Genomic DNA, 25787 nt, shown 5'->3' with positions numbered 1-25787 from the left:
GAAAAGGACGGTACACGTCACTACCAAATCCGAGTCCCTGAGTGGTCCCAGTTCAGCGTTGTCGCAATTTAGCTTCAAGAAATTCAACCGTTTAAACTTCCAGTGAGCAATCCATGAATTGTACATAGAGTCCCCAACAGAACTACTGAGTTATGAAAGCGGAAGCCCGATCTCTGGGTTAACACGTGTTTGCATGGACTTTTCTTTCAAAGTGGCCGCTTGAACGTGAGTCGCTGAGAGCCTAGCTTCAGAGATAAGTCTGTCAGTCATTCAGCCTGTTAACTGTGTTCAAAGTAACTGCTTTGTCCAGTAACACGCTGAAAGTTAGCCATTTTAGCGTTTTCACAGTACCTGTAACTCTAAATATTCTTTACTACACAAAATCCAGACTGATAGCGCCAAAACAAACGTTATATGTGACTACACTAACTCCCAACAATAGTAACACGTAGAAAACACAGCATTTGTGTATTAACAATAACACCCAACCAAACATTATGACAGAGCACAATTTACTCTAAATCGCTTCAACATTACTAAACACAACCAGAAAGAAATGTTGTTTTTTTAAGTTTGCCTTATAGACGGAAAATACAGTGACTGCGTCAGAAATAGACCTAAAATGCACCACATACTTACTTGCTTTTTCCTTTGTAAACTGTAGCGTAGGACCCTTCTCCCAGTTTCTCAAGCTTTTCGTAGGAATCTGCTTTTCCAAATTTTGGGCTTGTTGGCTAAAGAAAAAAAAAAATTCATAGATTTAGGAAGTAAAACCAAGTTCAAAACAAAATAGTAAGCAACTACAGTATGAGATATTACATTCAGTAGCGCTGTGGGTGTCATATGTGTTAGAAGGAAAGGAAAAGGAACTCCTAAAAAGTTCTTCTAATACAGAGTTGGGGTCTCCAATGGTGTCCGGCGACGCACGCCATTCCAGTGGTCCCACTGGAACTGTGGGATTTCTCTACAAATTTGCATGGAACCTACATTGTTCAGGAAACTGATCATATTCTACTTATTATTGACAACCTAGTCTGGCAGCCTTCCAGAATGATGCACCTTTCCAATCTTTGGAGTGTGGATAAGAAACAGACTAACTCGTCAGCTTAGTGCTTAGTAGAGGCTAAAAAAGTGAGGATTCCAAACACAAATGCTACAGAGCAGGAAGGGGGCGGGAACTGAAGGGCGGTCAGACCTGACTAATCAGTATGAGATCTTAGTCTAACTTCTCACTGTGCAGCACACACTGTACGTTTCAGCCAGGTAGTATTCTATACTTAGTGTCTGATTTTTATTCTCTGCTTGTCTGTAGTTGTGATTTGCGGATACAACAGAAGGACTGATCGCCTGGGCTCTGCCTCCACTTACAAAAGACAAATATATTGCAATATACTGGAAAATATATCATAAGAAATATATTTCAAGGTATTAGCAACTGACTTCAATATTTCAAATTATATTGCAATACATGAATATACAACCTATTTTTTTTATTGATTCATATATATTTGAAATTAATTGGTGAGCAAACTAGATGAATTTCATAATAGCTTTTATCATTTTTTGGTTCATTAGACAGGAACTCCAATTGAGCATGGAAACGGCAATAAATGCAGTACTTTTATATACCGTTACTTCCATGAATGGAATATATTGTCAACACATTTTTGCTCAATGTATTGAGAAATATGTTATAGTATCGCCCATGCTGGTATCAGTGGGAGACAGCAGGAGGGGTTTTAGGTTAGCCTGCTGTGCTACAACCACCCTGCTCACTTTGTGCTGCGACTCAGGGAAAAGCCAACAAAACGGAGCTGCATGACAGCAAGTCAAGGCAAATGCAGACAAAAAAGCTAATGGGGTTGCTGCATTCATGACACGCGAAGGGCCAAAAGGAATCCGCAAGAGTTCAAGAGTCTGTCTTGTAAGGCTCAATGGTGTCTGCACACCAAACCCAGACCCCACCAGAACCAGTCTGGTTTACGCAGTGGTTTTTCCGTTTGAGGGGTTTACAAGAGGACCAGGTTCTGTTTTCCTGACTGCTTAGGACAGGATTAGTAATACATATAGCTGTTTTATTACTCAAACACACAAGAGCACACACACACACACACACTCTGTTTTCTAGCCAAAAACAGGAAATGTATGAAAGACTTCTTCCACTGATGAATGCACACATTTTGTACTGACCGAGCTGGGGCTGGAGTGGCGACGCAGTTTAGGGGACTCTTTGCTGGTGGTTGAACTCTTGGATGTAATGCAGGCGTTGTTCTCCGAGTGGACCCTTTTCACTTGGCTGGCGGGTTTCTCAAATGGGTCAAAGCCGCTCTGCGTCCGCTGAACTCTCACCTTCTTGTCCTCAGGGATGGTGTCCAGGGGCTTGATGACTGAGTCCGTTCCCTGGCAGCCGCGTGTGGACATCTTTGTGACACATATCTACCGATAAAGGGAAAATGGGGGAAAGGTGAGGACATAAATGAACACAAATGATATAAATCTACTTGATTGTCAGAATTCAGTTAAAAATGTGGATGATTCTCATCACGTTTCTCATCTCTTGTTAGCCAAATTCCCCATCTCAGGTTCCCCACGCCAACACAGACTTACCACCAGAACCAAAAACTTTACATTTTTCTCAGACTCTTTTCATACGGATGCTGCTGTTCTCGTACACAGAGATGCCAAAGACAATCTACCACAACCCTTTTCAGGAAAACTCCTGTTGAACTCCTATTTTCATCCTAAACGCCTTACCTGTGACTGCCTCCGCAGACAGCATGAGATGTTTTGCCACAGCTCCCCTCAGGTTAAATATTTAAGTAGGGTCTCTTTTGCAGGGAGAACTTCTGGTTACTCTGATAAACAGGAGGCATCTTCTTACAGCTCTCCAGCTTACTCTCTAACATGGGCCAGGTTTCACTGAACAATGAAGCACGTAGCACAACACAGATTCTTCTCTGTCCTGCACATGTGGTCAGGTTAAAAATAAACAAAAAATATTAAACAACCAGTTTGACGAAGACTCTGATTGAAATTGTTGTGACGGTAACTTTTATTTGAAAGGTTAACAAACTTTCACTGAGCTGAACGCTTGAGCGTACAGGTCCCTCATGTAACCTCACCAACAACAGGGTACAAAAATATATTTCTTAAAGTAACATTTTTTTGCGTTTTATGTATACAAACAGCCAGAATCGTGTAAAAAAACTACATATGACATATGAATTCCAAACTGCTCCTTTTGAATAAAAGCTTTCCACTCTTGACAGATACTCTGATGGATTCTGTGGACTGACGTTTGGAGACAGTCAGGCTGCTTTAACTGTCAGTCTGGTGGATATTCACTGTTCTCCATGACAGCTGTAGTCTCTGAAACTGCTCATGCTCACGGAAACAAACACTCATTTAGGGCGGATCACACTACAGAGCATGAATATTAGATGAGTAGAGACTGAGAGAAATGGGGTGTTCAACAAGCCTGGTGTTCCAGGAACTCCAACTCAGAGAACCGCCTGAGCAAAAGACACATGGTGGTAAAAACGGTAGGTAAAAAAATCAGCAGGGACACTGTTTGGTTGGTTTACTGTGTTTCAGTCAGACACACCAGCATGCCAGGAGCTGCGAGTGCAGCACCAAACAGCATTTTAGCTCAGCGACGGAGGAACACAAACGGGGTTTATTTTCAAAATGTCTTCAAACGTTTGCAGAGTTTCTCACATTTAGACATATTTAAATGGTTCCAAAACTAATCGGCCATTAACTGTTTCTCCAGTGACACACCAACCTTATCCTCTGTCCAAGGCTAATGTCACCTTTTCAGACAGCTTTAAAGATGCTTTAGTGTCTTTGTACTGATGCTTTGTACATTCCCTTTAAACCTGCAGACAGACTTTAAAGGCTTGGAGCTTAAAAGCGTCCATCTTGGGCTGCACACATAAAAGAGCCTCCTGTGTTTTCTGTTTTTTGTTTTGTTTTTTGTTCTAGAAGCAGTCAGTAGTATTTGTGCAGCATACACACCAGCTGCATTGACTCGCTATCAAGCAGCCACTTTCGATGAAAAGTCTTTGTAAGCGAACGAAGAGCAGAATTTTGGGCTCTTGTGTCCAGAATCACGCATTGCTACACAACTTTTCAAGTCCGGTTGCCGTCTCTACATACACAAAAGTCATTCATTGATCAAAACTTCAAGCGGTTGCACTTTTTCGCGCGTAATCTGTGACAGTGACCAATCGGAAACTTGGATTTGGCAGAGAAGTGTAGGTCGCGTCCTTTTTAAAACACAAAGGTAAAAACCGTTGTAAACATGATCACAAAGGACAAATGATTAATTGTGCTTTGTGCCCAGCTCCATTAATATGACACCAAGATAAACATTTAAAGGAACTGATCTGTTACAACAAAAAGAAGCAAGATTTGTGGGATTTGCACTGCTTTGACCTTTTACGTCAAGTTTCATCCCACTGTGGGTGGTTGACAAAAGAAAAGCACTGACAAAACGAATAATGGCAGTCCTGCACTTTGCAACCCTTGTTGGGTTGGTCCCCTTCTTCGAACTTTATATCACCAACCTTGAACGTCTGTTTCAACGTCAGGTACAACACATTTCACCTTGGTATGGCAGGGGCATGCTGCAAGGCAGTAACTGAGGAGACGACGGCTAATAAGGAAGGCTGACGTGTTTATGACATATAGATTGTTGGGAAAACAGTGAGAAGCAATGTGTATAATGTTAAAAGTTGTTTTAATAAGCCTGTATTCATCCAACCACATTTCAGTGAGTTGCCGATGCATCGCTGCTCCATGGCTATGTCCAAATTCCCACTCTAATCCCTAACTACTACAAAAAAACCATATTGGATTTTAAATGGATTTTTTTATTAGATTTTTTAACAGTGTAACATAACTGGTTTATTTATAGAAACAATTTAAATACTTTTTTTTTTTTTTTACAAAAAATGGTCTTACGCAATGCATTGTGGTTTATAATCAGCAAGTGAACATCAATGCACACTGGTTTTGCGCAGAGACTTCTGCGAAATTTCTAGGGCACTCAGTTTTGGAATTGTAGTTTCAGACAGAACTACAATATGAGAAACACACTATATAGTGCACTATATAGTAAGCAGTGAAGGAATTCGGACATAGCCCAGTCTGTCTGCGGCTCTCTGATTACATTCCATTAAGCCCGTTTACGGTGGCCGTATTGGTTCAGTATTACTGTTTCAATCACAGGGCCTATTCAGACTGTGAAAACGCAGAGCGAACTGAAGAGCAGTCCAATTGGAAATGAACCAAGACCACATCCAAAGATAGGTCAGAGAGCGGTTCCTGGTCCCAGAATAAGGTCCGCTTGGGTGGATGTATTCAGACTGAACATTTGTTCCGTATTATCAGGGGAAACAAACTCTGTTTCACTTTAAGCCAGTGCTTCTAAATTATTTTTTGCCAGGCACCCCCTAGGAAAAAGAAAATGTTTCGCGCCCCCCTACCCCCACATAACCCCCCACCCCCACACACTCGCGCGGTGACAATATATTAGGTAAGTATCTATAAAAATTGTGTAAGTATACCTAAAATTGTATCTTTTAACATAGAGCAAATATCTGGCTTGCCTCTTTAGCTACTGGACAAAACGGTTTCTGTTCAGTTGGTTAAAGGTCAAAGATCACATGCTTGAAGAGACTTTTTAAATCAAATTCTACAGCAATTAAAGTGGAGCAAACAGTAGATGACCTAGTGGTTGTCACGAGCTTTAGCTGCACAATAGTAGATAAGATGAACTGCTGTAGAACCACATACATGATTCAAAGACAGACAAACTGTTTTCCAACAACCCTGTGCTGTGAGCTTCGTAGAGCTGCAGATGTTAAATTAAACCCAAAGTCAGCCTAACAACTGTATGCCATCTTCTTTAAAAACAGTGACATGCAGTGAGGTTTGTAGTGAGACACTGATTCTTTCAGAGGCAAACTGACAAATATATGAACCCAGTAAATTCACCAGCTACTGTTTCTGTTTCATATTTCTTTCTAAACATATTGCAAACACATATTGGACAGAGGAAGAATGTAAAATGTACAGCGGTTCAGTTTGACTCTAAAGGAATAAAAAAAACAGAGAGTACAAGAAGACTACAACAAGACACACACTCGTACACACAAGCACCCACACACACATGCATGAACACACACTCAGCTTAACATGTAAAGGAAGTCCATACGCCTATCCTGTACAGTAATTTTCAGTCTTTGGTCGGATCCAAATTCATTCCCTACCCCTCTGGCTCCACTCTATTGCTCCAATTGTAGGGGCCTTCGGACCTAGTGGTGTCGAAACTTTTTTTTTTTTAACCCTTGTGCTATCCTAGGCACTTTAACATTGGGAGTTGGGTCATCTAGACCCACTAGACAGTGCTCTGAAACTTTTTTCTCCAATGATTTGTGATCTTCACTGGTGTCCATGGATTACATGAAATCTTTCCACCTTTATCCACCTTTGTCATGTAGGGAGAACACGTCAATGTAAGGGTGGGGTCATAGGACAGCACAAAGGTTGAAGGAGGAGCCATAGCAACTGAAAGGGATCCTCAGGGGTGAGTATCCCTTTGCCCTGTAGGGTGATCCGGGTCGCACTGCGGCACATAGGAAAAACTCATTTCTTCTAGTGGTTGTGCTCTGAAGCTCAGAAGTTTACATTTAAATGTAAGTATTGACTTTTTAAAGTTATAAAACCGCTGTTGTGTATTTTCCGAGCGCCGGTAGCTCCGCATTAACCTAGATCACGGCGACTATGTATGATGTCATTGAGTGATACTAACATCTGAATCTGAAGACACTATTTTTCAATTTCACTCCGCTTGGAGGGCTAAATGTAGGGGAAGAGGAAGCAATTTGGATTTTGCCGTAGTCTCATTTAAGTAAACAAAGCAATGAAGTGTTGCCAAAACTTTATCACAGTGTTGCATTAAAAAAGAAATCAACATTTTGCATCCTTCTGCCATTCTATTGAGCCGAAAAAGCTCTGCCACGTGTGCAATAATGTGATATTGATTCTGGTTGAAGTTCAGCCTCATTAATCACTATTTTTTCCCTCCATCACCTTTTCTGGCCGACCATCACACACTTTAACAGGCATTGATAAAATACATTGTTTCTCTCAACGTAATTATAGGGTGCACGTCTGCAGTGACCCGAGTGTCCCACAGGGATCATTTTGGATTCATCCTGCATTACAGCTGTTGTCCTGTAATGGAAAATTCAGGCATTGATAAAGGAGTAGTCAGGTTTGCAAAGTCACTCAGGCTGATGCAACCTTCTTACCCATCCCCAGAGTTGCGGTTACCAATGGTGTTTGCTTGACTTATGGTTAGAACCACAAAAGATCGATTAGCCATAAACCTTCTGCCTGCTGTGTTGTGAGCAGAGTTAACTTGCAGAGTGAAAGATATCCGACTGTAAGAGCAGGTTTTATTTATAACCTTTGTTTTATTTATCTGGGATAAAATAATTGCTTAGAAATATTTAGATTTGTTTCTGTTTAGATCCAGATCTGAACTCCCCACAAGGTTAAGCCATAGTACCAAATACCCTTGTGGGTGACTATGGGCTGTCTGCCACAAAAAAATGGGCACACAGGAAATATCAAGGTCATAGACCGCTGAGTGAACCTACAGATGTTACAAGGGGAGTGAGGGAAGCACCCAGGCGCAGAGAGGAGGAGGAGGCAGGATGTTCCCGGCAAAAAGGGATCTTTAATAACTAAAACTAAACTAAACAAAATACCACTGCAGCATGCAGGCAAACTTGAACTACAACAACAGGAACTCGAAAACCAACTAGAACCAGGGCGACATAAACCTATGGAGCAGCACAGGAGGAAGGGAAAGGCGTTCATGCACCCTTTTTTTTCTTCGGGCAAGCTGCAAGCGACGAGAGCGAAGACTTAAACACTCACCGGGGTAAGGTAAGGGTGAAGTGGGTAAGATGCTGGCACATCGTACAGGTTTTAAATTTTTTTGACGTCCCCCAAATCTTGCAGACTGGAGCCCATTAGTGCTGTTCATGTGACAAAGGCGCGCCTATGGCGGCTCCTTGCACACAGTCTAACTGTTAGAAATTAAACACTCAAAGTGTTGTTTGTGTGGGAATCCTAAAAGTGTCTTATGGGCACTTACGCATCACGTGCACACCCCATGCTTGTGTTATTCCCACTGGATCAGTAAGGGGCTAGTAACCACAACTTAATAATGACAAGAGTGCAGTGTTGGCGAATGACATCATAATCTGTACGTCATAAGTGTGTGCAACTTTTATAAATAGTTTACACCACACTTACCAGATGTTCCATTTTCACGACGTCCATAATAAGGTCGTACAAGCCTTAAGGAAACTCCAAGACAAACCTGCGCTCCCCTGAAGAAGCACTCAGGGTCCACTTGCCACAGGTCCAGATTACCCAGAAACCCACAGCACCCGTGCACGGGTCTATCCACTGTACAGTTGCATGAGACTTAGGCCACAGGTACTTTGGGCGCCATGTGGTGTGTTGCACTGTACTCTTAGGCCGCATTTACACTGCATGGTTCAAGTGATCCAATTTTTTCCTCTCATGTGGAGCAGATCGAATATGACCGGTGAATTTGTACGCAGGACATAAGCGCATGGATTCCGATTTTCTCAGATCGGATACAGGCCACATTCATGTGAAAATAAATCGGATACTTGCATTTGCGTGTGCCATGTAGGCAGACAAATCGGATATTCCTTAGTAAATGCGAGTCGTATGTCAGTGACGTCAACACAGGACACCACCGACTGAGATCACATGACTTATTAAGGTACTTTTGTGCACTGATTTTGCTGTCAGAGGACAGCTGGAGCCCCATCAGTGTGTTACCTTTCAGCCTCAGGCTTCGTTATTTCCGGTCCGGTCCAAGTCGGGACGCAAACGGTAACTAATCAAGCGGGACACCGTTGCTCTGGAACAGGCTAGAAGCTGTTTATTTCTTTGCTTGGATCAAACTGTTAGTACAGCACAACGTCTGCAAACACTTCCCCGTTCAAAACTTAGCGAGAGCACATAAGTCGGCCGAGCAGCCCCCCTTTTTCCTCTGCCGCGCATCCCCTCTCGTGCGCCTGCCTCATCCAGGAGCACCCAAGGCAACGCCTCCTTCCGTCGCTGCGTTGCCTCCATGACAACCGTAGTCACACAAAAGAAACACAACAAAAGGGGAGTCGGGGGGGAACAAGCTTTGCTTGTTTCTTTTTCGTCATACTAAACATTTGCCGTTTGGACCAACACGCATCTTTTAAATGTGCTTTTATTACTGTTATGATTATTATTAAAGGCCTGCTCGCACATAATTTTTTAAATTCGTGTGGTCAGTGCTTTTTTCTTGGCTGCAAGGACCGGGAAGAAGGATTATCATTTGGCTAAGAATACATGCTAAAAACATTAGCCGTGGAGGTACCTAAAACTCTGTGCGGGCAATGCCGCAATGAGCATCTTAGATGTAAACATGTGGGAATTACATCATCCTTTATTTTGTCTGGACACCACTGCAAACACATTCATAAGATGGTTTAGAGTTGTAGCAGCACTTCTGCCTTCGGCGATCCGGCTGCCGTTCTGACGACAAAGCTAGTCCCGGGGAAAGTTTTGACGAACTTCGGTGCGTCCGAAGGAGGTCCGCAGAAGGCGGAAATGCTGCTACGTAGTCCCCAGAACGTCTACATTTGATAGTTTCAGCATTGTATAGTGTAAATGCAAAAATCGGATATGGGTCACTTTTAAAAGATGATGTAAGCAGGTCGTCAAAAAAATCAGATATATTCAGAAAATCGGATTTGGGCATCAAGACCTGCAGTGTAAATGCAGCCTGAGATATCCCGTAAGCCAAATCCTCTTCTGAAGATGAGCTGTTGCAGACCGTGACTCAGCTGGTCCTTGTCGGCGTAACCAGCCTTTCCTTTTGATTGGGAAGCCGGGGAATACAAAGCTCAGACATAAATGGCTAAATTGGCAGGCCTCCCAGCACTTTCGGCTGTAAAAGTGCACACAGTCACTTAGGAAAATGGCCATAATGTGGTATGTTCTGTAGTTTAGCCTCCACGCCCTCTGCTGTCCTTCCCATTCTTCATTAGTGATGGAAACCTGAGACAGCAACTCTAATGTCATCAAGCAGAAGTGATGCAGACATTTTTCTGGTTGTCTTTTTTCCCACTTTTGCCTGTATTGTCAGAGTAAAAATGTCATAACTTCAGAATGTGCTAATCGCATTCTTCAGTATAAAAGCTTTGATTACAATTCAGTGTCAAAACTGTAAGCATGAACTTAATTAACTAAGCAAAAGCTCACAGAAACCTGGTACACCACATTCCCAAAGGACCTGACCACTCAGTATATTGGAAAGTGTTATTATTGCACTGTGACACATTTGCTGAAAAAAAGAGGGAGTGAGCAGATCTTGTTGGGGCTCAGATTTCAGCACAACATCAGCATCTTGATAAGCAGATCCTGAACTCAGCAAGAGATCCTGTTTCACCTTCTGAGGTTGCATGTCTGTGTTCTGCCTACTCGCTTTCCGTCTACAGTGAACTAATGTTTCAATTACACTTTCACTAAAATGGACAAATTGTAATCAAAAGTATGGCTGCTGCTGTTCCAGGTGATACATCTGTTGCCCAGTGAACTTTAATGTTTCCAAAACTATTTTGCCTCCAAAAAACTTTTCCAGCTTTTTTGGATTATAACAGCTGGTAGCAAACTATTGCTCCTGTTTCAACCTTTATTTATATAGCACTTTTACAGCAACATACGTCACTCAAAGTGCTGTGGATAAAATACAATAAAATTTAAAAACAAGATGACAAGACAAAGAGTGCGACAACCCCCCAAACACACACACACAGACACACATACGCACACCATGATAAGAAAGTGATAAAATGATGGAATGTAGAGACCTGGCTTTGTCCTGAAGTGGGAAAACGATATTTTGGGGACATGTCCAAATTATTGACCCCTCGACCCAAGTTCACAGAGAACACTACCACAGGACCCCCCAGATCCGATCAAAGAGTCAGATCCCATTGCAGCGACCCCGTTCACTGAGAAGGGTCAGTCACCGATGTGGAGGATCCCTCAGAGGAAAACACTGGAGTTACAAATAAAATTTAAAAGAAATAAAATTAAAATTAAAATATATTTAAAACATGAACAAAAAACACATAATTACATAAACCTTAATAGACATAAGAAATGGTAAGTGTGACTAAATAATTAAAAATAAATAAATAAAGAAAATACAAATAAATAAATGGATATACATACACATATAAAAATAGTAAAAAAAAATAAAATAAAATATCAAATAAATTCTTAAAATTCAACTAAAAGCTAAATTAAAAAGGTAGGTCTTAAGCCTTCCTTTAAAAACATGAACAGTGTCTGCAGCCCTGAGGTTCTCTGGGAGGCTGTTCCACAGGCGAGGTCCGTAAAAACTGAATGAGGCCTCGCCGTATGTTTTTGTTCTAACTTTTGGGATAATCAAAAGGCCGGTATCAGAGGACCTCAGGGTCCGCGAGGGCTCATACTTTAAAATCATGTCAGATAAATATGAAGGCCCGAGACCATAAAAACATTTATAAACCAATACATGTTTGAACTGTTCACTCCACATTTGGTGGTGTATGATGCATTTGACTGAAAATATAGACATTTCCTCACAACTTTAATGTTTCAGTGCAGAATTATATGGCAGCCGTGTAAGTTAATGGCCTTGGCTGCATGCAGATTTAGGACCTAATTAAGCATTCAAGTCTGACTCGTTAGCATTAGGGCCTCTTAAGCCACTTGATATGAATCAAAGCATGGGCCATTCACTCCACCTGTGGAGATTTACATCCAAATCAAACAGTCTGGTCTTCTGCCTCAGGGCACACTCACAACAGTTAATTTATACCATACATTTGACCTCAAAATTCCAGTAGGTTTGGTTACTAGTCCCTCCATTTCAAACTTATATGCTAATATTAAATATTAAAACAATCTAATGCATCAGAAAAGTGTCATTTCTACAACCCCCTCAGGCTTGAACATTCCAACACATCTACTTTAAGGTCAATCAGAAGCCTTAGGTTGAGGTCGGATGAGCTTTCAAAGGTCCCACCTTCTTACACCATGCTACCAAACCATACTCAGTAGAAACGCGCGGTCAGGGAAGGCAGGTGAGGCAGTGCTTCAACTGCCGTCATGAGATCTAAACTAACGCACAAATAAACATTTGCACAGGATCTGTGCTACAAATGTAATTTCTGTGTGATTATAATACTTTCAATGATTTTTACGATCCAATTTGCTGTGTTTTGTGTATTTGCTGCTCAATAACAGTGTAGGCTGTGAGATGAGGCGGCACCATTATGTGTCTCATGTTAGATCGTGCAATCCCTGCAAACTGGGTTGGACACGTGCCTTTAGCTAACACTCATACTGTGTTTGAATTAATTGCCACTGATGTATAGGACACAATGCACTTTTATTACCTTATAATTCACTGAAAAATTAACTATTTTTGATTAGAGTACTCTTCATTTCATGAATGGAGGTGTGCTCTTGTTTATTGTCATCGTAAATATATAGGAGTCCATCATTTTAAGTTTTGCTCTGACTGACTGCAGAAATGGGGGATTCAATATCTCTGCTCCAAAACGTCTCATAAGTTGGACTTTCAATCAAAACACAAAGTAATAAATGATAGATGACCAATGCTGGAGCTTAAGGGCCTCAAGCTTCAAAATTCCAAAGTGGTTCTAAAATGTAAAGAAGATAAGTAGGACCTTAACGCCTAAGTCACAGCGATCTTTGAAGGAGAGGCATATGGAATTCATCTATAAGCAACAGACAGATCAGTCTCCTCTGTGTGTGTTGTGTCTTTTGTTATAGGCTCTGTTCACCTTTGTGTTTTTTGGGAAGCATACTGAACTGCTATACATTTTACATTCTTCCTTGGTCTAATATGTATGGAAAGAATAATAATATGAGATATGAAACACTATGGGTAGTTGGTAAATGTATTAGGTGCATGTCTTTGTAAGTCTGATTCTGAAAGATTCAGTGCCCCACAGCCAAAAACCTCACCACATGTCACTGGTGTTCAGAAATGCCCCCCCCCCATTGCTATGTTCTAAGCTTGGACACACAGGCCCAAACTGGTTCCGATTACTGTTGCGGTACAGATTGGCTGGGATTACGACATTTGTTAATCATGTATCACCTCATGTTTTGTGTCAGTGGCTGAAAAAGGTTCAGCATGAAACCACATCATAAACTAAACTGCGCAAACAGTGTATTGTGCAACACAGAACATAGTGGAAATTCGAAATACACATCCAGGTTTAGGAGTTTTTTTCCTGCTCACCCACAAGCCCTTCATTTCTTGGTGAATGTTAAAACCAATCAAAAACTGCAAAGCTGCCATTTTGAAGGATGGAATGTGGTGTTGGGAAAGAGTCTAAGGTGTGAAACATCCAATGTGATCGCTGGACAGGAAGTGATTGGATTAAAAGGGAATTGTTACTGAAATATAAAACCTCAAGCTTTGACCTGTGGATTGGATTTTTCTCGACACACAGCATGAAGCTCAGACAAAACAATGATTCCAATATGAAAGGATATGAAGATGCATCACAGCTTATCATATCTGGAATGTCACCTGGAATAAGGAGACCCCCCCCCCCTCCCCCAGCATAGCACATGGAGAGTTTCATTATAAAGATATTTACAATTTTCTCCCTCTGTTTTCCATTCAGTTTCCTCGTTCTGAGCAGAATTTCTATGAGCCCTCTGTTCAAAAATTGAATCTGACCAACATATGTGCAATTTCTGAATCTTTAATAAGTTAACACTCTCTTCTCTAACATCAGAACAACTTTTCTTTCCTTTTGTGACTTTTGTGTTTTTGTGTGATCTCTACAGAAAAGGAAGCTAGGCGGATCCAACTTTTCTTTCTCGAGAAAAAAGTCCAAAGCTGGAAAAGAAGCCTAACATCATCTTGTGTAATTTGTTAAGAACTGACTGATTTGAGCAGGACAGTGAGACAAACAGTCATATTCCAGAGCTCTGGTCTATGTGATCCTAAAGGTTTTGTATTTATTTTGGAACGGCCTACTGGATACCTAAACAATTTCCCTGTTATTTTTCTATTTTTCATTCTTTTTTGTTCAGCTCCTCATATAGTTTTTAGCTTTTGATAAGATCAATCTTGATCAAAAAAAGACAAAAACACAAGTTTACATTACCTGCATAGCATTAGCAGAAACAGAATAGGCCAAAGACAGCTGACATCTTGGAAATAAAACTGGTTCTTAGGTATCATAGCCACAAAAAATGAAAACACTCCTGAAATTCTGCCTAGAGTGAAAAGAAGATCACCATCATCTTCATAAAGTTTGGTTTATGTCAGACATGACAGCAAACACAGAGAGGCGTGGGCTAAGCATGACAAGCTAGAGGATGAAACACTTGTGTCAAATAGATGTTCAAAGGTAAACACAAACTCCAGAGTGAGGACATCAACTAAAGACACTGTATGTTCTATATTAGCCCAGAATAGGAAGACTTTCAAGGTTTACGGAGAAATCAACAACAAAGTAAACATGACAGATGGTAAGCAGGCTAGTCTGAAAGATCTTATTGGGACACCCTTCATTTCAAAGCAGCCATTTATCCTGTTTTTACCTCCTCTCTAGAACAGTTACATGGATGTGGATGGGAATGCTGACAATATTTGGTCTGGTTTACTTTCACACATGGAGAGAAAAATGACAGCGCACCAAACCACCTAAAATCACGATGCTAATGCCTGACTTTTAGTTGGGGTTCACCCTGGACAGTTAGCTGTTATGAAACCAGGAAGAAGAAAGTCCTGCTAGTCCTGTGAGAATAATGCATAAATAAGCTCCTGCAGCTCCTCACCACACCATGTTTACACAGCAACCATATGGAAACCTTTTCTTGATTCCTGCTTCCTGTGGCTGGTTTTTGTCTCTTCCAAAACTGAGTTTAAGGGATTTCTTCTCCTTGGTTCTAGTTCTGTCTTTTGGAAAAGGTCTGTTGGTCCAGACCAATTCCACTTAATTTGGTCCGGATCGAGTCCTGAAACTTGCTTTCAGACTGCCGTCAACCAGACATTTCTATTTTAAATCAAACAAAAGCATAAAGATCTCTTCAGACATTGAAGTTATGGGAGTCCTGTGCTTTACAATCCTTGTTAGGATAGTTCACTGATTCAAACGTGTCCAGTCTGACTACAACCTTAGCCAGTGGAAGGTCCGTCTGATTCACACTAGGGCTGGCCGATGTAGAATCTTTTATATCACGATATAGTTTTTTTCATTTCAGACAATAACAATATATATCACGATATAATCCAAATAACTATTTTTGTCAAACTTGAACACTCTGCTTGTTAGAGAAATGTATAATCATCAGCAGGTTGTTTGGATTTAAATATGTATTTCCCATCATACTGAAGGAATACAATTCAAGCAAAAACTTTCAGGTTTCAAAAGAAGACATAAGTAAAACACAACAACTGCTTGATCAGTTCCATTGAAAATCAAAACATTCATTCTACAAATAAATTCTAATGTTTTCAAGTTTTACAGAGGGAATCATCGTTCAATTCAGTCTGAGATTGAACATGCTTAGTGGCTCTGCTTCAGATGATAAAAAGGTTGGTGGCAACTTCCAATTTTAGAAGGAACACGCCTTCTGCACAATTTACAGTGTTGTTTTTTGTCGGATTTTAAATAGCTGAAATGCTTCCACACAGCGGCTTGAATTACATTTTTGAGTCACAGACCAAGTTGGCCGGTGGATTAAAAAAAAATCTACCAGCCCAAGATAATTTTACCAACCAAATGATAAAATAATTTTAGACAGAAATACCCTCTACCTTCTGATTTTTTTAAAGAAAATGAAACTGCATAAAAGTAATTTATAAATAGTATAAAAACGTCTTTATTATCATCAAACTGTAAAACTCAAATTCAAACATGCTTAGAAAACAAGGACAGATTTACGATAAGAGTTCCCAATCAGCCTCCGGGTGATTACATTTTATGTTAAATCGTAACAAAGACCAGCCTTAAACCAGTAGAATGTTTTGGATTATTGTTTTTCTATATCATTGACATTAAAGCTGCAGCTCTCATGTGAGAAGGGGACGAGGATTCAACATCTGACAGGTCACAGTTTTTGGTAGAAAACTGGCTCTAAAACAAAGACACTTCTAAAACACAGTGAATTAAATTCAATTACTATATTTATAAATTAGTTTTTATTAATGTCCGATGAATTAATTTTGTTTTATATATATGCCACGTCTTAAAGGTCGATCTGTGAAAATATTGTCCGACTTTATACCGGTCCTTGTTTACATTTCGGTGACAGATGGAACAGCTCGTTAGCATAGCATCAATAGCATCATAGCATTAGCGTCGAACAACATCGCCGTCTCTAAATCAACACTTCTTATTCATGTGTTGTTGCAGCAGTAACTGACGCAGCTTTATCCTCCAGTTCTGACTGGATACTGTTAAAAATCGCCGCACGCTCCGCTGTTTCATCCGCTTAAACTAAACCTTCACAAGTGAAGTGACCGTGGGGGTGGAGCTTGTCTCGCGTGTGTTTGTTTCACTCGAGTGCAGACAGTAGGGGAGGAGAGGTCAAAACCAAATGTTAACGCAAATGTTCACTCGCCATGTGGCGACGAACGCTCTACCTTTTACTCGCCAAACTGGAGAAAACGCTTGCAACTGGCGGGTGTTAATTTCGGACCTATACTTCGCGACAGACTGACTCTTCTATCGAGAAAAAGTAATATTGACATATATTTAATTATTGTTTTATTGCCCAGCCTTAATTCCCACTGAAGTGAACCGCACCAAAGTTCATCTGCAAGTGAACAGAGAGCCTCCTTCTTTAGTGTTGTTAGTCCAAACCAGAGTTCAGGTGAGCCTTCAAACCTGACAAACCAAGAAGACCATCAGAGGAAACAAGGTCTGGATTTGTCCAGGAGAAACCTGTCAGTGTTACGTGATCTTGAGCACCAGGTCCTCCAGCTTTTTGAAGAACTTCCACAGTTTTCTTTGGACACTGGCTGCTTTTTAACTCATTTTTCATCTTTGTAGCTGACCATCACCACCAGAAAAGTATGTTTGTTTGTTTGTAAACCTTCTACTTTTAAATCCTTCCAGCTTTAAAAGATCGTTTCAAGTTAAGGACCTGTATTGGATCAGCACATTTTCATCAATACCATTACATACCTAGAGGCCATCAGCTTTTTCCTTTGTTTGTTTAAGTGGATTTTTCTTTCCAATAATGAAGCACAGATTGGATCAAATGGAGCAGAAAAGACATCTTTACTCCTCCACAGATGTCAAACCAGTTTAAACTTTAGTCTGGATTGTGAATATGTTTGGATTTTTATTTTTCGGTGACTGTTAAACATTTTTCTCTCTGTTGCCTTTTCCTAACATATTGTCCAGCCATCTTCTCCAGAACCGGCATATCGGCCTGCAGAAATCTGCATCCACAAGACCCAGTCTGATGGCGAAAGGCCCACCGCCATTCCTCCTCCATGCCCTGTCCACATTCCATCCCTGAGGGCTTAAAAAAAGAGCATGTGTCCCGAGTAAGACACCAGGATTGTGGAGGGAGTGGAAACAGGCTGCAGCAGAAACTTTCCATCCATTAGACAATGTCAGCATCTGTCTCACCACCACAGCGGAAGTGCTTCTTAGTGGCAAGGAGGAAAGAATGGTGACGGGAAGGGGGGGGGGGGGCTGACAGTGGTGATGTTCAGGCAGAAACCTGCAATCGCTCTATTACCAAGGCACATTTTGCCTTTGCACTTTTCCTTTCCTCAGCGCCTGCCGTCTCATCCTCCTGACTGAGACTCACTAATGCACAGGAGATCCGTCCACTTTCAAGCTGCCATGCTAGCAGGACAGCCCACCATCACGCACGCAAACAAAAACCCTTCGGAAAGACGAGCTCGCAGCTCCTGCCTGATCTGCAAACGTCGACATGCCTGCAAATCTGCACATCGTCTCATGCAGTGTGACGTGCGAGTGGCACGTCTGGGGAATACTATCATCCACACACACACAAACAGAAGGGATGTCTCCACGGAAAGGGAAGGGAGGGAAACATTTGGATGCAGGACAGAGAAATGGCCAGATCTGACTCTTTCTCTTACCTTCCAGGAGGAAACAGCTCACCTGGATGCCTCTGAAGATCAGACAGAACGCATTCAGGCCAACCTCTCTCCCTGCTAACAGCTCAAAACATCTCCCTCCCTCTTCTCACACTCTCTCCTCTTCCTTCTCTTCCGCTCTCTTCACGAGCTGGAATTGATGAGATTGTACTACAAGGACAGGGGGGAGTGAAATCTGAGGCAGCTGATGGCGTTAGGAGTGTGTGTTGTTTCTGGCCGGCGGCCCTGAGAGACACTGGGCTTTTGGCTAATATGGGGCTGAGGTAGAGGGGGAGGGAGGGTGGGATGCAGGGAGGGGGGCTGGATTGTGAGGATGTCTGGAAGCCCTAGAAGGCCCCTGCTCTGCTTTGAGATGGTACAGCCCGGCGGAGTTTAAGGAAGCAGGCACTGTGCAAGACAGCAGCAGATCCACAACATGAGTGGGGGCCACAGCTGCTCACATCCAAACTGAGGGGGGGGGGCTCTGCTCAGCCCCAGGCTTTCACCTGCACTCATAGCGGAGAGAGAAAAGTTTGAGGGTTTATTCACATGATTGAACCCTCAGATAATTTGAGGAGGATTTTTAAAATGTGGAGGTCAGTAACATCTTTGAATAAAAAGTAGATCGAAAAGAACCATTAAAATTAAGCTAAAACAGATGCTCCTTTCTGTGTTTGCAGATATCTGTCAGTTTGATCACATCAGAGTTGTGTGTTCTCTTTTTTTTTCACTTGTCCTGTCCAACAGCTGAGCAAACAGATCAGAGCTGAAGGCCTCTTGTGTTGGACATATTTTATTGTCTAAAACAGGGGGGAATTAATTTTCTGACACACAAGGTGTATATTTGTATAAACCCCTTTTGTAATTTAGGCTGAGCTTTATTTATTTTTATATTAATTAGATTTCTAATGGACCGGACTGAAAAAAAGGAATATTGGGGGGGGGCTAGGGGAAAAAAGAAAGGGGGGAAAAATAGGGGATTTAGAAATAAGAAGGATGATTATAGAAAAGGGGTAGAATCATAAAACAACAAATAACAAGTTGCTGAAAGTTTATAATCATTTCTGTCTGAAGTGTTAATCTAAAGGGGGCGGGATCTGTCCACACACTCAAATGTTACAAACATACCTGTTGGGTCCGAAAATTGTCACATACAAACACACACAACAACAGTTCACCCGCACATACTTATGAATACAAACCAACACATGTGAAGCATTTCATTCAGTCACGAGTGTTTATGTTCTGCTGGGGTGGATGATGGAATGAAAAAAAAGAGGGAAAGGGCCCTGTTATCCCCACGCCAAGACCCCTGCCGAAGCAGCAGTGGTAGGACCCGCCGGCAGCCATATATAGCAGATAGCAGGGACGTGCACAGGATTTTAGAGGGGCAGGGGCTCACAGTCAGAAAGGGCAACAAAAACGCACATTTCTTTTGCCCTTTAAACAATAAAGAAATTATTAATTTTTTTCAAATAAAGTACTAATAGATAACTGTTCAGTTATCTAACTATTCAGTTATTTATTATCCAACAGCAACCAGGATCTATTCCATTTGAGCCAGGATTACACACATCTACCCATAACACTGGGAGATCATTTATTTGTAAATATTATAATATTGTAATATATTTTTATGTTATATTTTCATAACATATAAATATTGTAAGAAATGTACATTGTTGTGCATTATAACAGTCACATGACAGCCGAAAACACTTGAGGAATGGATACCAGAAGAACGAGGAACAAAGTTTTTGACAACATAAGAAGATAATTCTGTATACTGTATGGCAAGTTAAAATAATACATGTGTTGGTTCAAACACAAAGAGACAATAATAATTAAGAGATTGGAACCTTTGCCAAGAATAAAATAAGTCAGTTGACTGATCCAAACCGTCCAAAAGTGTCAGCATCTAAAGCTGCCTAACCAAAGCTAAACTATTCAAAAGAAACAAATTAAGCGCCCAAATCAAGATTGCCAAGGCCCAACCCCAAACGAAAATAACAAAACCCTGCAGTTTAAGCCTGCTGAGGACATTTTTTTTCTATTAGCATATTGCGGGCAGCAGTTTGTAGTAAACACTTATCCAGCTATTAGGGTAAGTAAGGTCAAGGTAGGTGAGATGCAGGCGTGTCATATAGATATTTCATTTTCTCAATCCCCTCAAGTTCTGCACACTGTTTACTGTGCCCAGGGAGCAAGCGTGTTTCCCTCTCCTTGCACAAGGTGCAACCTCTGATCGGAAGATAGCAGGTTTGATTCCCGCCCATGTGTGGAAATGTTCTTGGACAAGACACTAAACTCCACATTGCCTGGGTTGGCACCAGTATTTAGCACCGGAGCCGCCATCAGTGTGACTGTGCGTGTGAATGGAAATGTGACTGTAAAGCGCTTTGGGCCTTTGAGGAAGGTTGAAAAGCACTTTACAAGAATAGACCATTTACCATTTAGAAATGAGGAAATTAGACAAAACAGTGTGTAGTTTGTGTGGACATCCTACAGGCACTTAGGGATCACGTGCACACCAATTGAATGCAGCATTTATGCATAGATGGCAAGGAGCCAGTTGACACACCTCATTACAGGGGTTAATCCATAGAGCTGCTGCAGGTTTTCAGGTTTCCAGGTCTATGGAGGCTTGTAGAGAGGAGCGGTCACATCTTAAGGGGAGAAAAGGTGTGTTGCAGTTCCCTTGAGGCTCGTGCAGCAACCCCAATGGCCATCATGAAAATGGGATATACCATTGTGGTGCTTCTGGTAAGTGTATTGTGGATGATTGGAAAGGGGAAGGATAATGTTGTTGTGCGGTACCCTGAAGCCGAACTCTAGTCAATGGAAGATGGATGGATGGATGGAAGGTTGGGTGCAATGGGTGCGAAAAAGCATGCAGCTTTCCCTTGAATAACAAAGGGAGATAGGGGGTCCATAAGACATGCCTGCATCTCACCTACTTCCCCTTACTTACCCTTATCTGTCAATGGTAGTGTGCGCATTGAAAAAAATGTATATGAACATTTTCTTCTTAAGATTGTGGAGCGGCTTGTCTACGATCTTAAAATTTCTGTCTGCTTCTCTCTACAACTCTTAACGAGCATGAGCCTAAGGCTGTGTCACACTGCCGCTATGTACATTTTGAACATTTTTCTGTATATGAAGTTCGGCCTTACGTGATACTTGCATGATATTTGTAATTCATAAGTGTTTCTTGCATTCGTCATTTGTCGATGTGCGCAGATATGAAAAGGCCAACGGTTCCTTCCGTGAATTCAGTTTTGAGCTGTTCAAAGATTTAGATCCGTTTTTTTAGTCGATTGAGAATTACGTAGTTTATGCACAATTACTATATCAGTCTTATGCAATTATGCATGATTTAAGCATTCGCAACGATGCATATTTGCATATAAGCAAATGTGTGACTTTCCACGACTGTTTCATGTATGTCTAACAGACTTTTTACGCATGACCACTGATCTAGAACTTTTATATCGCACATGCGGTGCACGTCATGTTAAAGTTACGAAATTGACACTTGAATGTTCAGCCAGATTTGGCTTCAACGTTGATTTATGTGTTCTTTGCCTGGTTTATTCGTACTTCCGTGGTTTTAACGTGGTGCACTCTTGATACATCTGTGAAAATTTCACGTAAAGACCATTACTTTTCTCACTTTTCCTCATATATTCATTAATGCCCAAATGTACATAGTGGCTGTGTGACACACCCTAAGGATTCAGGCTCCCACTCTGGTGTCTTTTGGTTGAGGCTGACATGACTTAAGTCATAGAACAATGATTACAAGCCAAAGGGAACTTTCTTGGTGTAACTTTGTGAGCGTGTGCCGTAGTTTGTCCGTGTGCTGCTACTCTTTGACCTTTTTCATCTCAGCATCAGGACCAAAGCACAACATGGATTTACACAGATCCTACAGGCAGCGTCTTACCCTGGAAAGTTCTTTGGTCCATCGCAGGATAGCTGTGAACATTTAAGCCCATTTTGCTGCCTATAATTGATGTGGATTATTTAAAAATGCTTCTTTTTTCCTTCAACCTGACAGATGTTGAAGGTGGGGAGCTTGAATCAACTTTCCTCAAAGCTCCAGACAGAAAAGGATTCAAATTATTGGGGCATTATTGTGTTGCAGAGCAGCAGAAAAGTGTGAAATTCACAGTGAGATTGCTAAGATTGGATCGAAACTGGGTCGATTACTGAGCTGCAGCAGACAGTAATCAGTTAAAACCATGACAGCAGCACATGAAGCACGTGAAGCTGTTAGCATTTTAACAGGTTTCAGGCTGAGGCCGTCGGCGCTGCTCTCTGCTGCACGTACAGGTCAGCAGCCGTGTGTCTGTGTGTGTAGCTTATCCTCCCTATTCTTCCCGTTTGAACACAGTTAGCACAGAGAGGCTGAACTGACAATGAATATGAGCCAGTAAATGAATGACATTCATTCTTTGACTGCAAACCAACACGTGTCAAAGAGCAACTGACCACGGCTCTCCTTACACAGCCTCACTGTGGCTGCTTTGGAGAAGATGGTCTGCATTAACACCACCTGCACTCCAACTGCTGAAGTCTAAAGGAAAATGGGGACACCCCGCACCTGGATTCTTTAGCAAAGTCCAACTCCCCTAAAACCCCGCCCCTTTACAGCTTAACCCAACCAGAGCTGAGTGTTTGGTACGTGTCCTTGCTGACTGCCCGTCCATCAGAGTTTGACACACTGATGGCTCTTCTTTGAGACCAACGCATGGACAAGAACCCACGCTGACATGAACCTTTGCACCTCTGCATGATGAAGGAATTAGTCTGCTGTCTGCATCATATATGCATATTTTATGCATATATGATGTTGGACTTTTGGTTTTGTACCTTTGTGGCTCAGACAGCTATCTCACATCATTACTCTGACTCCATGTGTACCGTTGCCACAGCAACCAACATCTGTCAGTGCAGGAGTGGACCAGTGTGATCGCATCTGAATTGACCAACTGAAGAGTCCTAACTGTGCCATCGCACCAAGATGCTAACGGTTGACGTCTGTAACATTATGAAGGAATGCACGAGTCAAGGATGACTCTGTAAGGCTATATAGACAGACTGGGAAAATGTCTGTCAGCCTCAGAAATGTCAAAGCTGGGGAGTTTCTCTTAAGCTTGCAGAAGTCATTTTAACACACATAATCTTGTGTGGGATCACTTAAAGTTCTTGAAGTTCATTAATAAAGTTGTGTGTTGGGTTTCCTCTCACAGTCACTGCGGTGATTCAGCAGTAGAACACAAATGTGGCAGGCAAAGGGCCACTCCATTAATGTCCCCAGCGAGCATTAGCTGCTTCACCTGCAAAGGGCGGAAAAAAAGCCCTTCCCTCCTGTCAAAGTTACAACCAGCCTGGAACATGCAACGAGTGTGCGGCATCAGACGTCATTTGGCTGCGTTTTCGGGCTTAACCTTAAGCCGGGTAGGTTTGGTGTGTGTTCTCCTTCAGTTCGCCGCCGTACCATTCCAAACCTGTCACAATGTGTTTAGACCACAGGCTGTATGCTTTTGCAGTTCATGCGGCTCCTGTCGGTCATCCTCCTAGGCTGAGGGAGCAGGTATGTGTGTGATTGTTTTATTGGTGTTCATCTACATTTATTTGTAGGTGCTGCTGTTTTGTCATTGGGAGCCACTGTCTTCTGATGTCTGATTCTTTGGTGTTCCATGTTTGGACATCGCATGGCTGAGTTTGGCTCCCGCTGTTGGCTCAGCTGACTGGTTGGATTGAGAGCCATGCGCTCTCGTCTCCTTGGCGCACCAGACACTGCCAGAGCTCAGAGTTTCCTCACAGTGGATTGGCGTCAGCCGCTGCACGCCAGAGGCGTGGCGTCAGGACTTGTTGCGCCAGGTTGGAAGACACGCCACTCGAGCTGGAAGGACTTTGTGACCCTCTTTTCCTCTCGTGTGTGTGGGCACTGTGTTCATGCCCAGTTTATTTGTGTGCGTGTCTGTCACTGGATGCCTCCTAGATTGGTGCAGGGAAGTAGTTTGGGCGCCCCCACCGTGGTGAAAAGAAGAGTAACCATTTGTCTACTTGTGCTTGTCTATTTTGTTTCATATGCCAGAAAGTCCTGTTTAAGCTTCTTAGTTTTTAGTTTTTTGTCGGCTTGCTTTACAAAAATAACAGGGGAAATCGTAATACCACACAAACGTGACTCGGCACTCTTTGTGGCTGGGACAGAGGTGCATTTTTCTCAGCAGACTCAGCAGTTTATTGGAAACGTTTTTCTGCACATTTTTTAAAACTTTTTCAGTGGGATGATCACTAACTCATGGAGGGCTCCTGGGTCCCTGTAGCCCACACAGAAGCCTGACTTGATCCAGACCGGCACCTGTAAACCTGTAGACGATACAACTTTCTGAAAGGATTTACTGTTTTCTAAAGTAACAACACATCAAAGTGTCAGGAATAAAACATAAAAGATAACATGCATTTTACATGGGAGGGGTGTTATTTTAAAGATAGACACTCTTTTTCATATGTTTTTTTAATTTGCTCACATCCCAGTCTTCCTTTGGGATTTATGTTCAGAATTTCTGAAGCCAAACTAAGTATCAGCATTGCCTCATTTCATGTTGCCAAACGGGCAGGTCAGTGACCTGAATCTGCCTCATCCTTCCAGATGTGTCACATGATCCAGCAGACTAATACCTGATCCACATCTGTGACCTAACTGCAGATGGATTTCTCTGACCTGGATCTACAGCAGCCCACCTCTTTCACCTGCAGCCACACGTGTGCAGCAACCAGGAAATGCAAACTCTGCTGAAAACAGCAACTGCAAAGCCATCCTGCAAACAGTCAGCCAGTGAACTAGCTGCAGACAAACAAACCTGTATGTCTGACTGTTGCAGCCAAAATGGAAACATGACATTATGCTTTTTTTAATCCACTCACTAACTCTCTGTCCCAAACCCTCAGACATGTTTTTAAAAGATTGTGTTTATACTGTAGAGCAGGAAGATACATAAAACCTTCAGACGTATAACAAAAAACTATGAATTCAGAGGAGAAAAAAATCAGATGCTGAGATTAGAACAAGTTCAGAAACAAAAATTTATTCTTGCAATAACGTTTCCTGTTTCCAGCTGTGATCCTCTGATTGGTGAGTTTGCTGGTTTGATCCTCCTGTCCAGGCCGTGTCACACAGCCACTAGGCAAATTTGGCGCGTGATGAAAATTGGTCTACATGAATATATGTGGAAAAAATGAGAAAAGTTGTGGTCTTTACATAAAAGCACAGAAGTACAAGTAAACCACACAGAGAACATCATGGTAGAACATGAACCATGCATGTATATTGCGCTGTTTATTTGCTATTCATAAGTGATGTGTATGTAATTTCTATGTGATATGTGTGCCGTACACACAATATAAAAGTTATGCATTGGTGGTAAATGCATGAAAAGTCTGTTAGACATACGTGGAACGGTTGTGGAAAGCAACAAATTTGAGTGTGCATCTCGCAAAAACGCACACTATTGCG

At 41.8% G+C, this 25787-nt stretch overlaps 1 protein-coding gene across 4 annotated transcripts in view; it reads right to left on the bottom strand.

Annotated features, from left to right (window-relative positions):
* The window catches only part of cdk14 (cyclin dependent kinase 14), a 165477-nt gene that overhangs the window by 95755 nt on the left and 43935 nt on the right, over nt 1–25787 (bottom strand). For 2 of the 4 annotated variants that reach the window (XM_004077647.5, XM_078933418.1), the window contains exons 3-4: nt 2191–2436; nt 640–734 (exon numbers count right to left, since the gene is read on the bottom strand). In XM_004077647.5, the coding sequence (XP_004077695.1) occupies nt 640–734; nt 2191–2436 (341 nt within the window). Of the gene's footprint in view, nt 1–639; nt 735–2190; nt 2437–18262; nt 18507–25787 lie in introns of those variants that run through there. The other 2 variants (XM_011484940.4, XM_011484941.4) reach the window with 2 other exon arrangements.

Source organism: Oryzias latipes, chromosome 16, assembly GCF_053564925.1.
Source record: "Oryzias latipes strain Hd-rR chromosome 16, Olatipes_Hd-rR_3.1".
NCBI lineage: Eukaryota > Metazoa > Chordata > Actinopteri > Beloniformes > Adrianichthyidae > Oryzias > Oryzias latipes.
This window is presented reverse-complemented; position numbering and strand designations above follow the sequence as displayed.